Here is a 15,094-nt window from a genome sequence, read left to right as displayed (position 1 = left end):
AACAACCAAAGGCTAAATTGTAGGTTGTGGTCAGAGGGTGGGATCTGTTCAGTTATAGAATAATTTCAGGTAAAGGTAGATCCAGGGCTTCCCTGGTGGCTCAGGGCTACAGACTCTGCCTGCCAATGCAGAAGATGCAGGTTTGATCATCAGTCCAGGAAGATCCCCTTGAGAAGGAAATGGCAACCCACTCTAGGATTCTTGCCTGGGAAATCCCATGGACAGAGACGCCTTTAGAGCTAAAGTCCATGGGATTGCAAAAAGTCAGACAGGACTTCGTGACTGAACAAAAACAACAGCAAAGGTAGATTCAGGGCATGATCATCAGACAAGAGCTTTCGAGAAAGACAGTAATATATTTTTGACTGTAAAAATATAATATGAAATATTAAAGAAAACGGAATGAAGAGTTTAAAGGAAAAGAAAATTAACATTAGATAGTCGATTTCAGAGCAAAAAAAAAAATAGGTACTACTCAGGATTTTTAAAATAATCTTATAATAATAAAAGAGCTACTAGTTCTTAAGAAGGTAAAACAACCCAAATGCTTATGTACAAGCAGAAGTGAGAGGCAAATTAGAATAATAAGTTATCAGCTTTGAGTTGCTACTTTTAATCTACCAAACTAAAAATAAATTTTGATAAAAGAAAATACCTTGTTGGGAGAAAATTCTCCAGGAATATTTTGACATTAGTGCATGGTGCAGGCTTTCTGCAAAGGCCACTGGCAAGCAAGCTGACTGAAAAGTAAAGGCCTTGGAAGGCAGAGACAGCATCTCCCTAAAGATGGAGGTCTCTGAAAAGATGTGGAGATATAAAGCTCTCTACTTCCTGTTCTTGGAGACATCTGCTTACATTCCAGGGTAATAAATCTAGTGATACCTTTCCCCTTAACCTTGGAGATCTGCTCAGTGAGTAACATCTCATTAACCTTAACAAGTAACCTTTCTCCAAAGGAGAGAATGGGCAGATGTGCCCCTTATAAGTTGAGTCACATAATTTTAGGGTTCCTCTCCTACAATGCAACCCACTGTATGCAACAGGGTAACATCTGACTTTTATTGCATCACCCCATGAGGACTAGGGCTCAGAAAACTAGTGCTAAAGTATTTTACTGTGAGTAATAAACTCTCTTTCTCTCTCTAATCCAGAAAACTTTATGTTTCTTGTCAGAATACCCTTGCAATATAACCTTGCAAACAGGGTAACTCTCAGTCCCCCAGTTTCTGACATAACACACTGATAAGGAAAAAAATCACCACAGTCCTACACTGAGAGATATCCCTGATTTACATTTTGGTGTATATCCTCTGACTTTTCTAATTTTCTGTAAAGACAATCTGGTACTTTTGCCTTTTAAGACGGTAAAAAGCTAAACTTTATTTCATAAGAGGGGAACAGGAATGAATTTATGGAATATTCCAGGCAACTAAGGCAGAAAATTAACCTGAAAAAGAAAGTGAACCTGAAGAGTCATCAGAGGAAACAGTAAAAAGGGAACAAGTACACACAGTTAAAAAGAAAAGGAGACAAGCTACAAAGGATACATTATCATTACAACAAAGAAGGAAAAGAAAGCCTGCCCAGGGAGATGTCACAAGGAGCCAAGAGCCAGAAAGAAATCACTGAAGGAAAGCTTGTTGTACATACCAAGGTGAGCGTATAGAAATGTTTTTGGATCTCATCATTAAAAGGTATCACTTAATAATGCATCAGTTTAATTGCAAATCATCACACATACAAAAAGTCACAGAGCAATGCAAGAGGACTTTTCTGGAAGAGATTAAATTAAAACATACCCTTATTATCCTGGCAGCCTCCAAAAGGATTCGGCAACGCTCCATGCCAGATTTTTTACTCCATATTTTAAAGGCAGCCTTTGCATCTTGAACAGCCAAGTTTACTTCCTTTTCTCCTGAACATGTGAAAGTAGCTATCACTCTACCTATAAATACAGGGAAAGTCCGTGTTAAATTTCAAATGTTTGCCACATATTTTAAATAAAGTATTGTGTATCCATTTTCCTTTTAGTGATCCTCTTCCTGTTTTTAAGTATAGTCTGATTTAGTGACTACCCCTAAACCAACAGCTTATCTTTTAAAGAATCTAATAAAAGTTGAAGACTTGTCTTCAGAAAAATGTATTGACTATGTCTCTTGCCTAGCACACCTTGAACTTTGGGGTAAGAACTCCTGCCCTCCTCGATTTTACACTTGGGTTTACTAACGTTAACTTCCTATCAATTATTTCACAATACTCCTTAACAATGTTTGATAATCTCAGAGGTCTTGCAAAATCAAAGTATTCAGTCTCCTGGGTTATGAACTCTGATTTTCAATCACTGGTCTGTGTTCTATGTAAGTCATATAATACTACTGATACTTGATGAACATGGTTAATAAACAGAGTATCAAGAAAAGATATACCTAAAAGCAAGAAAATTTTTTTCTCAAATATGAGGGAAAAAAATCCCAATCTCAAATTTTCTTGTTGTTGTTGTTTAGTCGCTAAGTCATGTCCAACTCTTTACGACCTCTTGGACTGTAGCCTGCCAGGCTCCTCTGTCCATGGGATTTTCCAGGCAAGAATACTGGAGTGGGTTGCCATTTCCAAGCCCAGGGGATCTTCCAGAACCAGGGATCGAACCCACATTTCCTACATTGGCAGGTGCATTCTTTACCACTGAGCCACCTCAGAAGCCCATTTCATTTTCTTACTTCAATCCTATTCCCTACACTGGGCAAAATATGAAATGATCAGTTTTTCTAGACCCAAATCCTAACGGTTGTGACTGACACTACTAAAATCTCTAGGACGTCAGTTAAGGGTTTCCCCTCCCACAAGAACATTTGGGACTCTGCTTTTTCCAGAGATTTCACAAACCTGTAATTTTTATTATAAATTTGAGTAGCCAATTGATAGAGGCCGTGGTTAAGAGTCACACATCACATACTGTAGGCAGTTAAAATAAAAAGCAATTTTTCTTTCTTTTGTGTCAATATGGGAGTGGGAAATCAAGGGGCCGAAAGGATTAGAGCCTGATGGTGGCTGTGGCCACTTCCTGCTCTGACTAGTCCATGATCTGTGGTTTACTGTAACTGATCACACCTAAATTCTCCAGTCTCTTGAAATTCAGTTTTATCCCTCTGGGGATATACTATTTGATTTGCACAAACATTTATATTTCTCTCCTCATAAACATTAAACCTAGCAAAACAAGCAAAACAAAAACAAAAAAACCTCTTCCTCATTTGCTTTGTGGTCTTTGGAATTTCCAGGGCCTGGCACAGTGCTCGGCACACATTAAGCACTGGATAAAAGCAGAATTTTTTATTTCCCTTTCTCAGCTTTGGTTCGTGTCCGGAAATACTTTAACACTAGGGGACGGCAACAAAGTAATCATGCACGCTCATTACAACCATCTGTGCATGCTCCTCCATTTTGGCACAAGTATTTCTTTTCACCCTGTCCTTCTAGAACTCTTCAAAGTGCACCGTTGAAGACATTATTGAGGTCCTACCTTTAAAATTTAGTAATTAACACGAAGACACTACCTTACCCACCGGGGCTCTGTGGACTCTGTACAGGAGATTGTGAAATTAACCTTGACCCCACCGCGCAACTCACAAGCTGCTCCCCTTTTCTACGACTCCTTCCTGCCCCGGTCCAGACGCTCTCGAGTTTGCGCAGCATCCTTAGCTGCCTACACAGATAACTTTATACTCTACACCATCACTTCAGTTCAGTTCAGTTCAGTCGCTCAGTCGTGTCCGACTCTTTGCGACCCCATGAATACCCGTGCTCAATAAGCGTCTGTTCAATGCACTACACGAAGGTTCAGAAGTTAGAATAGGTTTCACCCCTGGGGCGGGGGGGCGTCGATCCGCGCCACAGCCTCGCCCCTACCCTGGCTCCCGCCGCGTCCCTCGACCCGTCCCTAGCGCCCGGTCTCCGACCCGTTACCGGTTGCAGGCTCGAAAGCCTTCTCGGTGCCGGAGGCGTCCACTGGCTCCACGCGGGCCCCGCCGCGGTAATTGAGCGGCTGCGACACGACGAAGGTGCCGGTGCTCATGGTGGCGATCGGAGCAGAAGCAGGCCTGAGGGTGCGAGAAAGGGTAGACAGTGCAGCCAGGCCAGCTCGGAGAAACATGGGGGCGGGAGCGGCGGAGAGGGCCCAGCCTGAGGGGCGGGGCCAGGGAGGGGCGGGGCAATATGAGGCCTGGGTGGGGGTAGGGCAGCGGGGAGGCGCGGGGGTGGCGGGGGCGGGAATACGAGGCCTGGGGGGCGGGGTGTGTGCAGCGGGGGGGGCGGGGCCACGGGAGGGGCGGGGCACCGGGAGGCGGGGCAATATGAGGCCTGGAGGTGGGCAGCGGGGAGGCGGGGTCACGGGAGGGGCGGGGCACCGGGAGGCGGGGCAAGATGCGGCCTGAGGGGCGTGGCGCGCCCGGACTGGAGCTGAGGGGCCTCCAGACAAGGGCCGGCCTCCCGGGTCGGAATTTGCGAGACTTTTCCGGGCGGTCACTAGGCTAATCCAGGTCCAGGTCCGCCCCTCGCTTAGCCTAGAGGCTGGGTGGCACACCAGAGTCTTTCACACAAACGCACGCACGCACGCACACACACGCGCTCTCTCCCCCTCACTGTCTCATTTTTCTCTTTCTTCTTCCGGATCAGTATTTAAAACAAGAGTTTTCAGATATATCACAATATGTAATCAGTTCTGATCGTTCCGTCTAAGGAAAAGAGAGGATTAGATCAGGGGTTGGGACTCCCCGTTTCCACTGCACTAAGCACCGTTGAACCCCTGATGGAGGAGCTGAGATCAAAAGATCACACTTGCCACGCCAGGGCGTGTGTGTGTGTGTGAGTGTGTGTGTGTGTGTGTGTGTGTGTGTAATGAAAGAAAGTGAAAGTGTTAGTTGCTCAGTCTTGTCTGGCTCTTTGCGACCCCAAGAACTGTAGTCCGCCAGGCTCCTCTGTCCATGGGATTTTCCAGGCAAGGATACCGGAGTGGGTACCCATTCCCTCCTCCAAGGGACCTTCCCAACCCAGGCATGGGACCCAGCTCTCCTAAATTGCAGGCAGATTGTTTGCCGTCGAGCAACCAGGGAAGTATATATTTATTTATCTGTTTATCAATATCTCCTAGCTGAGCACGTTATAACTCTCTTAGATTATCTGGTACACATCTTCCAAACCTCAATCTTCATACAGATAATGAGGTTTACACTTCTTTCTTCTTCCAGCTCAGTGTTTAAAACAAAGAGTTTTAAGTTCGAATAGGTAACACAGACTTTGAAAAGAGAGTTCCTTTTTTTTTTTTTTTTACTTTAGCAGGAAAGCACAGCAGAGAAATCTATTCCATATGACAAACAACAGAGAAGAGTTAAATTAATCACACCATAATTAGTAACAAAGTGACTTTGTAAATTAATTTTACTTCTGAATTAATTCTCTTTACCTCTGAATGAATTAGGTATTATGTTTGGTTGGGCTTCCCTGGTGGCACTGGTAAAGAATCTGCCTGCAATGCAGGAGACCAGGGATGGTTCCCTGGATCAGGAAGATGCCCTGGAGCAGGGCATGGCAACCCATTCCAGTGTTCTTGCCTGGAGAATCCCATGGACAGAGGAGCCTGGCGGGCTGCAGTCCACGGGGTCGCAGAGTCAGACACGACTGAGCGACTACGCAGCAGCAGCAGCAAGCTTGGTTGGATTATCAAAGGCAAAGCTAGCAGATGCTTATGGAAGAAAGACATTGATTTCTCTATCATAGAACATGCTAAAGCGTGCAGCAGTAATACAGTGGCCCTACAGTGTTAGAAAGAGGCCCCCGGTGCTTCTGCGCTGACACTCTCACAGGTTAATTTCTCCGTGTTCTTTCAAAGACTGCTCTCCTTTATCTTCTCATAGAGCAGCTTCAGACATATGGAGACATAGCTACCATCTTGTATGTCATAAAAAGCATCCAGACAATTCTGATGCAGGTGACTCATGTAGTCCTTGGACCACACTCAAAACAACTAAGCTTTGTTTCCAAATTATGACTCTTGGAACACTGATTTTGGAAGATGTTCCTTATTAAAAAAAAAAAAAGATTCTACTTAATATATCCTTCTCCTGGAAATTAACAATAATTATTAGCACATTTAGAGCTCAAGTAAGTGCTGCAGTAAAGAAATCTGTTCAAAACAAGTGAGGGAGATTAGAAGTACAAACTTCCAGTTACAAAATAAAAGAGTCACAGGGGTATAATGTACAACATAGGCAATACAATGAATAACATTGCAATAACTTTGTATGGTAACATATGGCAACCAGTCTTACAGTAGTGATCATTTTATAATGTATAGAAATATCAAATCACTCTGTTGTACACCTGAAGCTAATGTAATATTTTAAGTTGATTATACTTCAATAAAAAATAATAGAAGAAATTTGTTCAGTGTTATAACCTATGGTTTCCCAATCTTATTTGAATGTAGCACTGTTTTTTCAAGTGACAACTGATTAACACTTTGGAAAATGTTTGAAGTCAAGTTGAGAGATGAGACTTAAAGTTTAGTGAGTAAGGAGTCTTCGAGTGCAGTGTGTGCTAAGTTGCTTCTGTTATGTCCGATTCTTTGCAATCCCATGGACTATAGCGCAACAGGCTCCTCTGTTAGTGATTCTCCAGGCAAGAATACTAGAGTGGGTTGCCATTCCTTCTTCCAGGGGATCTTCCCTACTCAGGGATTGAACCCACGTCCCTTGTGGCTCCTGTATTGTAGGCAGACTATTTACTTGTGAGAAGCCCCACCTTTTTCGAAATTTCATGAAAATTATAAATTTTCCAATCCAAGAAGTCCAATCAAGCTCAAACAGAAGAAATACTAACAAAAGTACATCAACACACGTCCTAACCAAAATTCTAGGAAACTGGGATAAGTACAAGTTCTAAAATAGGGGTTATGGAGTCCTTCTTTGAGGATTATTCAGCTTTTGCAGCCTTATTTCACAATCAGGGAGCCCTGGGTTTGTTTTATTTTAATAAAATTTTTTAGGCCAGGCTTGCTACAGCTTCTTCAGGATTCTCTCACTTCACAATTTTCAGTTCAGTCACTCAATCATGTGTGACACCTTGCAATCCCATGGACTATAGCACCCCAAGCTTCCCTGTCCATCATCACCAATTCCCAGAGCTTGCTCAAAATCACATGTATCAAGTCAGAGATGCCATCCAGCCATCTCACCCTCTGTCGTCCCCTTCTCCTCCTGCCTTCAATCTTGCCCAGCATCAGGGTCTTTTCCAATGAGTCAGTTTTTTGCATCAGGTGGACAAAGTATTGGAGCTTCACTTCACCATCAGTCCTTCCAAAGAATATTCAGAACTGATTTCCTTTAGGATTGACTGGTTCGATCTCCTTGCAGTCCTAGGGACTCTCAAAAGTCTTCTCCAGCACCACAGTCCAAAAGCATTAATTCGTTGGCGCTCAGCTTTCTTTATAGTCCAACTCTCACATCCATACTTGACTACTGGAAAAAACCATAGCTTTGACTAGACAGATCTTTGTCAGCAAAATAATGTCTTTGCTTTTTAATATGCTATCTAGGTTGGTGACAGCTTTTCTTCCAATGAGCAAACATTTTTTAATTTCATGGCTGCAGTCACCATCTGCAGTGATTTTGGAACCCCAAAAAATATAAAGTCTCTCACTGTTTCCATTGTTGCCCCATCTATTTGCCATGAAGTGATGGGAATGGATGCCACGATCTTAGCTTTTGGAATGTTGAGTCTTAAGCCAGCTCTTTCACTTTCATCAAGAGGCTCTTCAGTTCCTCTTCACTTTGTGCCGTAAGAGTGGTGTCATCTGCATATCTGAGGTTATTGATATTTCTCCCGGCAATCTTGATTCCAGCTTGTCCTTTATCCAGCCCAGCATTTCACAAGATGTACTCTGTATATAAGTTAAATAAGCAGGGTGACAATATACAGCCTTGACGTACTCTTTTCCCATTAGGAACCAGTCCATTGTTCCATGTCCAGTTCTAACTATTATTTCTTGACCTGCATACAGATTTCTCAGTAGGCAGGTAAGGTGGTCTGGTATTCCCATCTCTTAAAGAATTTTCCACAGTTTGTTGTGATCCACACAATCAAAGGCTTTAGCATAGTCAATGAAGCAGAAGTAGATGTTTTTCTGGAACTCTCTTACTTTTTCTATGATCCAGTGGATGTTGACAATTTGATCTCTGGTTCCTCTCCCTTTTCTAAATCCATCTTGAACATCTAGAAGTTCACGGTTCATGTACTGTTGAAGCCTAGCTTGGAGGATTTACAGCATTAGTTTACTCAGCATTACTGCACTGAGATGAGTGCAGTTGTGTGGTAGTCTGAACATTGAACATTCTTGAGCTATTTTAAATCCTGAAAGATGATGCAATGAAAGTGCTGCACTCAACATGTCAGCAAATTTGGAAAACTCTGCAGTGGCCACAGGACTGGAAAAGGGCAGTTTTCATTCCAATCCCTAAGAAAGGCAATGCCAAAGAATGCCCAAACTACCGCACAGTTGCACTCATCTCACAGGCTAGTAAAGTAATGCTCAAAATTCTCCAAGCCAGGCTTCAGCAATACGTGAACTGTGAACTTCCAGATGTTCAAGCTGGTTTTATTTATTTTTTTTTTTCAAGCTGGTTTTAGAAAAGGCAGAGGAACCAGAGATCAAATTGCCAACATTCGCTGGATCATCAAAAAAGCAAGAGAGTTCCAGAAAAACATCTATTTCTGCTTTATTGACTATGCTAAAGCCTTTGACTGTGTGGATCACAACAAACTGTGGAAAATTCTTAAAGAGATGGGAATACCAGACCACCTGACCTGCCTCTTGAGAAACCTGTATGCAGGTCAGGAAGCAACAGTTAGAACTGGACATGGAACAACAGACTGGTTACAAAGAGGAAAAGGAGAATGTCAAGGCTGTATATTGTCACCCTGCTTATTTAACTTATATGCAGAGTACGTCATGAGAAACACTGGGCGGGAAGAAGCACAAGCTGGAATCAAGATTGCCGGGAGAAATATCAATAACCTCAGATATGCAGATGACACCACCCTTATGGCAGAGAATGAAGAGGAACTAAAAAGCCTCTTGATGAAAGTGAAAGAGGAGAGTGAAAACATTGGCTTGAAGCTCAACATTCAGAAAACAAAGATCATGGCATCTGGTCCCATCACTTCATGGCAAATAGATGGGGAAACAGTGGAAGCAGTGTCAGACTTTATTTTTTTGGGGCTCCAAAATCACTGAAGATGGTGACTGCTGCCATGAAATTAAAAGATGCTTACTCCTTGGAAGGAAAGTCATGACCGACCTAGACAGCATATTAAACAGCAGAAACATCACTTGCCAACAAAGGTCCATCTGGTCAAGGCTATGGTTTTTCCAGTGGTCATGTACAGATGTGAGAGTTGGATGGTGAAGAAAGCTGAGCGCCGAAGAATTGATACTTTTGAACTGTGGTGTTGGAGAAGACTCTTGAGAGTCCCTTGGACTGCAAGGAGATCCAACCAGTCCATCCTGAAGGAGATCAGTCCTGGGTGTTCATTGGAAGGACTGATGCTGAAGCTGAAATTCCAATACTTTGGCCACCTCATGTGAAGAGTTGACTCATTTGAAAAGAGCCTGATGCTGGGAGGGATTGGGGGCAGGAGGAGAAGGGGATGACAGAGGATGAGATGGCTGGATGGCATCACCGACTCGATGGGCATGAGTTTGAGTAAACTCATGAGTTTGGTGATGGACAGGGAGGCCTGGCATGCTGTGATTCATGGGTCCCAAAGAGTCAGACACGACTGATCGACTGAACTGACTGAACTGAACATTCTTTGGCACTGTCTTTCTTTGGGATTGGAATGACAACTGACCTTTTCCAGTCCTGTGGCCACTGCTGAATTTTCCAAATTTGCTGGCATATTGAGTGCAGCACTTTCACAGCATCATCTTTTAGGATTTGAAATAGCTCAACTGGAATTCCATCAACTCCACTAGCTTTATTCGTAGTGATGCTTCCTAAGGCCCCCTTGGTTTCATTCTTCAGGATGTCTGGCTCTCGGTGAGTGATCACACCATTGTAGTTATCTGGGTCATGAACATCTTTTTTGTAGAGTTCTTGTGTGTATTCTTGCCACCTCTTAATATCTCTGCTTCTGTTAGGTCCGTACCATTTCTGTCCTTTATTGTGCCTATCTTTGCATGAAATGTTCCCTTGGTAACTCTAATTTTCTTGAAGAGATCTCTTAGTCTTTTGCATTCTATTGTTTTCCTCTATTTTTTTGCACTTATCACTGAGGAAGGCTTTATTATCTCTCCTTGCAATTCTTTGGAACTCTGCATTCATATGGGTATATCTTTTCTTTTCTCCTTTGCCTTTCACCTCTCTTCTTTTCTCAGCTATTTGTGAGGCCTCCTCACACAACCATTTTGCTTTTTTTCATTTCTTTTTCTTGGGAATGGTTTTGATCACAGCCTCCTATAAAATGTCATGAACCTCTGTCCATAGTTCTTCAGGCATTCTGTCTATCAGATCTAATCCCTTGCATCTATTTGTCACTTCCACTGTATAATCATAAGGGGTTTGATTTGGGTCACACCTGAATGGTCTACTGGTTTTCCCTACTTTCTTCAATATAAGTCTAAATTTTCAATAAGGAGTTCATGATCTGAGTCATGACTATGTCACAGTCAGCTTCTGGTCTTGTATTTGCCGACTGTATAGAGCTTCTCCATCTTTAGCTGCAAAGAATACAGTCAATCCGATTTTGGTATTGACCATCTGGTAATGTCCATGTGTAGAGTCATCTCTTGTGTTGTTGTTACAAAGCATTTAATCTATGTGCTTTTATTCAGTTCCGTGTGCCAGGGTCCATACTCAGAGTTCTTAGACAGAGTCGTTAATCCATTTCAGCATGTTGCTTCCTTGCCCCCAAGCTTCTCTTTCTCAAGTTAATGGTAGTTGCCTTGAAACCATCTGAAAGTATTGGAAATTGAAATGAACTTTTTGTCTGACTAGATGTCTTAATGAGAGGCTTCTAAGCAGCAAGTCTTGTCTCTTGCTATTTATGGTACTGAAGCAGTTGGTTTATTAATCTACAAGGTCCAAAATTTCTGGGCTCTTTATTCCCTTATTCCACCTGCAAACCAGTAGATTCTGGTCTGAGCACATTTCTACTTTGTAATGCTTAGATAAAAACAGCAAGCAGCATTACAAATAATAAATGCTGGAGAGGGTGTTGAGAAAAAGGAACTTCCCTACGCTGTTGATGGGAATGTAAATTAATACAGGCACTATGGAGAACAGCATGGAGTTTCCTTTAAAAAAAAGAGCTACCACATGATTCAGCAATCCTATTCCTGGACATATATATGGAGAAAATCATCATTTCCAAAGTTACATCCACCTCAATGTTCATTGCAGCACTATTCACAATAGCCAGCATACAGAAGAAAGCTAAATGTCAACATATGAGTCCAGAGATGAATGGATAAAGAAGATGTAGTATATTTATAGGATGGAATACTATTCAACCATAAAAAGAATGAATTAAAGTCATTTGTAGCAACATGGATGGATATAGAGATTATCATATAATTATGATATTGCTATGTGTAGAATCTTAAAAAAGAAAAAAGAAAAAAGAGGGAATTCCCTGGTGATCTAGTGGTTAGGATTCTGCAATGCTTCCACTGGAGGGGGCCTGATTCAATCCCTAGTTGGGGAACTAAGATCCCACAAGCTGTACACTGTAGTAAAAAAAAAAAAAAAAAAAAAAAAAAAAGATACAAAGGAACTTATATACAAAACAGAAGTAGACCCACAGACATAACAAAGTTATGGTTACCAAAGAGAAAAGGGGGGTGGGGCTATAAATTAGGAGCTTGGATAATCATATAACACCCTACTACATATGAAATAGATAACCAAAAGGACCTACTATATAGCATGAGGAACTGTAGTCAGTATTTTGTAATAAGTGAAAAGAATCTGAAATATACATATATATAACCAAATCACTGTGCTGTACACCTCAAACTAACACAACATTGTAAATCAACTATACTCCAATTTTTTTAACATTTAAAAACTTTGGGCAACTCATACATTCTGGATCATTCCAACCACCTTCCCTTACACTACTGGCACAGTAAGAATTGTGTCTGCCTTTCAAGTTATCACAGCATCAGTTCTACCAAAAGCTCTGCCATGGCAGAAGAGGAGCCGCCGTATTTTCAGCCAGTGATACCAGTTTCTAACTTCCTGCTATGCATCTACTAAGCCAATGCCTGTATTTTATTTTTCTATTTTATTTGTCACACCAGCGCAGCTTGTAGCATTTTAGTTCCCTGACCAGGGATCAAACCCTGGCCCTTGGCAGTGAAAGCAAGGAGTCCTAACCACTGGATTGCCAGGGAATCCCTAGGTGTTTATCACTCCACTTCAAGGTACTGATTTCTCTATTGTGTGTTAGTCACTCAGTCACGTCCAACTCTTTGCGACCCCATGAACCGCAGCACGCCAGGCCTCCCTGTCCATCAACAATACTCAGAGTCCACCCAAACCCATGTCCATCGAGTCGGTGATGCCATCCAACCATCTCATCCTCCGACGTCCCCTTCTCCTCCTGCCCTCAATCCCTCCCAGCATCAGGCTCTTTTCAAATGAGTCAGCTCTCCTTATCAGGTGGCCAAAGTATTGGAGTTTTGGCTTCAGCATCAGTCCTCCAATGAACACCCAGGACTGATCTCCTTTAGGATGGACTGGTTGGATCTCCTTGCAGTCCAAGGGACTCTCAAGAGTCTTCTTCAACACCACAGTTCAAAAGCATCAATTCTTCTGCGCTCGGCTTTCTTCACAGTCCAACTCTCACATCCATACATGACCACTGGAAAAACCACAGCCTTGACTAGACGGACCTTTGTTGGCAAAGTAATGTCTCTGCTTTTTAATATGCTGTCTAGGTTTGTCATAACTTTCCTTCCAAGGAGTAAGCGTCTTTTAATTTCATGGCTGCAATAACCATCTTCAGTGATTTTGGAGCCCCGAAAAATAAAGTCAGCCACTGTTTCCACCATTTCCCCATCTATTTGCCATGAAGTGATGAGACCAGATCCAAGTATCAACAGTGGTTATTTTGGAATAGGCAGTGAAGGTAAGGCAGAAGGACAGCATAGGGGAGGGAGACATAGACTTTTGCTATTTTTATATCTTTATAAATATTAGATGCTTTACTATGTGAATATATTACTTTCTTTTTTGAAAAATTATTTTTTAAGAAGCGACATAAGGCGTTATAGACTGATAAATCTGAAAAGAAGACAGACTTCTTGCAAAATAGAGGGCAGGGCAATGGGAAGCTAAGAGTGTATCATCCCATCCTTTGGTTCTCAGATAGGAGTGTCAGGAAAACCATAGCCTCTGCTCAAGAGAGTTGTGAATTACCATGTATTACTACATGCATGTATGTAATCATATTTATGTTTCCCTCATGAGAAAGTCAGGTTTCTAGTTACCATGGTGGGGGTATTCTGTGATAAAGCTGAGGCTGCAGCAATGTCTAAGCAAACAGCAGGGCGTCAGAGGACTCGATGGACAGGAAGGGGAAGCAGAAGGAAGAAGGGCTTGGCTGTAAAGAGATGGGCAATAAGAGAAGAAACACTGGTCGGGCGGCCAGTAGGTAAGGGGAAACTTTATGGGTCCACTTGCTGTCATTCTCTCCTATTTTACCAAGTCAAGTCAAGTTACCAAGTCAAGGAAGAAACAAGTCTTTTGGGGGTATTGTTGTTATTGGTTTTTTTTTTTTTTTTTGGAAGCACATTGAGAGGTTTGAGGAGTGGTGGAAAGAGAGTCTAGGACGGGGAGAAAGGTCACACTTGCCACGCGTTTATGAGATCTATGCCTTGATGCTCAACTTCAGGGAGCCTCCCACTGGCCCTATTTGAGCACCCATTCTAGAATCTTCTCAGTGTGTGGTCCGTTATACTGCAGAGGGGCTCCAAGGACAACAGCCACTCATTCTTCTGCAGAGCCTGCAGAACCCATTCTTACCACCAGGTGGCACACACACATAAGCCTGCGGAAAGAATAAAGCTAGACAAGTAGAAAAAGCAGACAGGGCAAAGAAGGAATCCAGGAGTGAGGTCCACAGATTCAAGGATCTATTGCATTTTCTGGAGTGCCCAGACTTGAGGCTGGATTCTTGGTCAAGATGGGAAGAAATGTCTTTGTACCTGTCTTTATGCTCAGTTGCTCAGTCGTGTCTGACTCTGTGACCCCATGGGCTGCAGGCTCCGCTGTCCGTGGGATTTATCAGGTAAGAGGACTGGCGCGGGTTGCCATTTCCTTCTCCAGAGGATCTTCCTGACCCAGGCATCGAGCCCACGTCTCCCGCATTGCAGGCAGATTCTTTACCCTGAGCCACCTGGGAAGCCATCCCTGCATCGGTGGCAGCTAATAGCAAGATATAGAGTAAGAGAAGTTGATGACCCATTTAGGGCCACGTTGCCCCCTCAGGCAGCCCAATTCTACCTTGAGTGACCTTCCTGAATCATTATCCATATTCTTAACTATTTGTATCCCACACAAAGCCATTTCTCCCTTTTCCCAGGCTTAAAGATCCTGGGTTTTGTTCCAGTGTATAACTCCTTTGCCACATAACTAGGGCAAATCATGAGTAGGCTAGGCCAACCAGGGCTGTCTTATTCCCTTTGGCACTGATGGGCTTGGGGGTGAGAATGTGACCCAGATCCAGCCAGTGAGCACTACAGAAGCCAGGAATCTAATAAGAAAAGATTTCCCAGCTCTTAAAAAAATCCCCAATATGAAAGTTGGACAGCTTAATGTAAATCAATAAAGTTAGGACACACCCTCACACCATGCACAAAAATATACTAAAAATGGGTTAAAGACTTAAACATAAGACATACCACTATAAAACTCGTAGAAGAGAGCATACACAAAACATTCTCTGACATAAACTATACCAATATTTTCTTAAGTCAGTCTCCCAGGCAATAGGAATAAAAGCAATAAAATAAAACAAACAAATGGAACCTAATCAA

General features: G+C 42.6%; 1 protein-coding gene across 1 annotated transcript in view; it reads right to left on the bottom strand.

Annotated features, from left to right (window-relative positions):
* Nucleotides 1-4,177, bottom strand: part of ALDH9A1 (aldehyde dehydrogenase 9 family member A1) — a 29,587-nt gene extending 25,410 nt beyond the window's left edge. Inside the window, exons 1-2 of the mRNA XM_061120213.1 lie at nt 3,964-4,177; nt 1,800-1,945 (exon numbers count right to left, since the gene is read on the bottom strand). Of these exons, the coding sequence (XP_060976196.1) occupies nt 1,800-1,945; nt 3,964-4,150 (333 nt within the window). The 5' untranslated portion in view covers nt 4,151-4,177. The remainder of the gene's footprint in view (nt 1-1,799; nt 1,946-3,963) is intronic.
* Between the last annotated feature and the right edge of the window lie 10,917 nt (nt 4,178-15,094).

The sequence above is a fragment of the Dama dama genome, chromosome 20, assembly GCF_033118175.1.
Source record: "Dama dama isolate Ldn47 chromosome 20, ASM3311817v1, whole genome shotgun sequence".
NCBI lineage: Eukaryota > Metazoa > Chordata > Mammalia > Artiodactyla > Cervidae > Dama > Dama dama.
The sequence above is the reverse complement of the archived record's forward strand: the minus strand, read 5'-3'. Positions and strand labels throughout refer to the sequence as shown.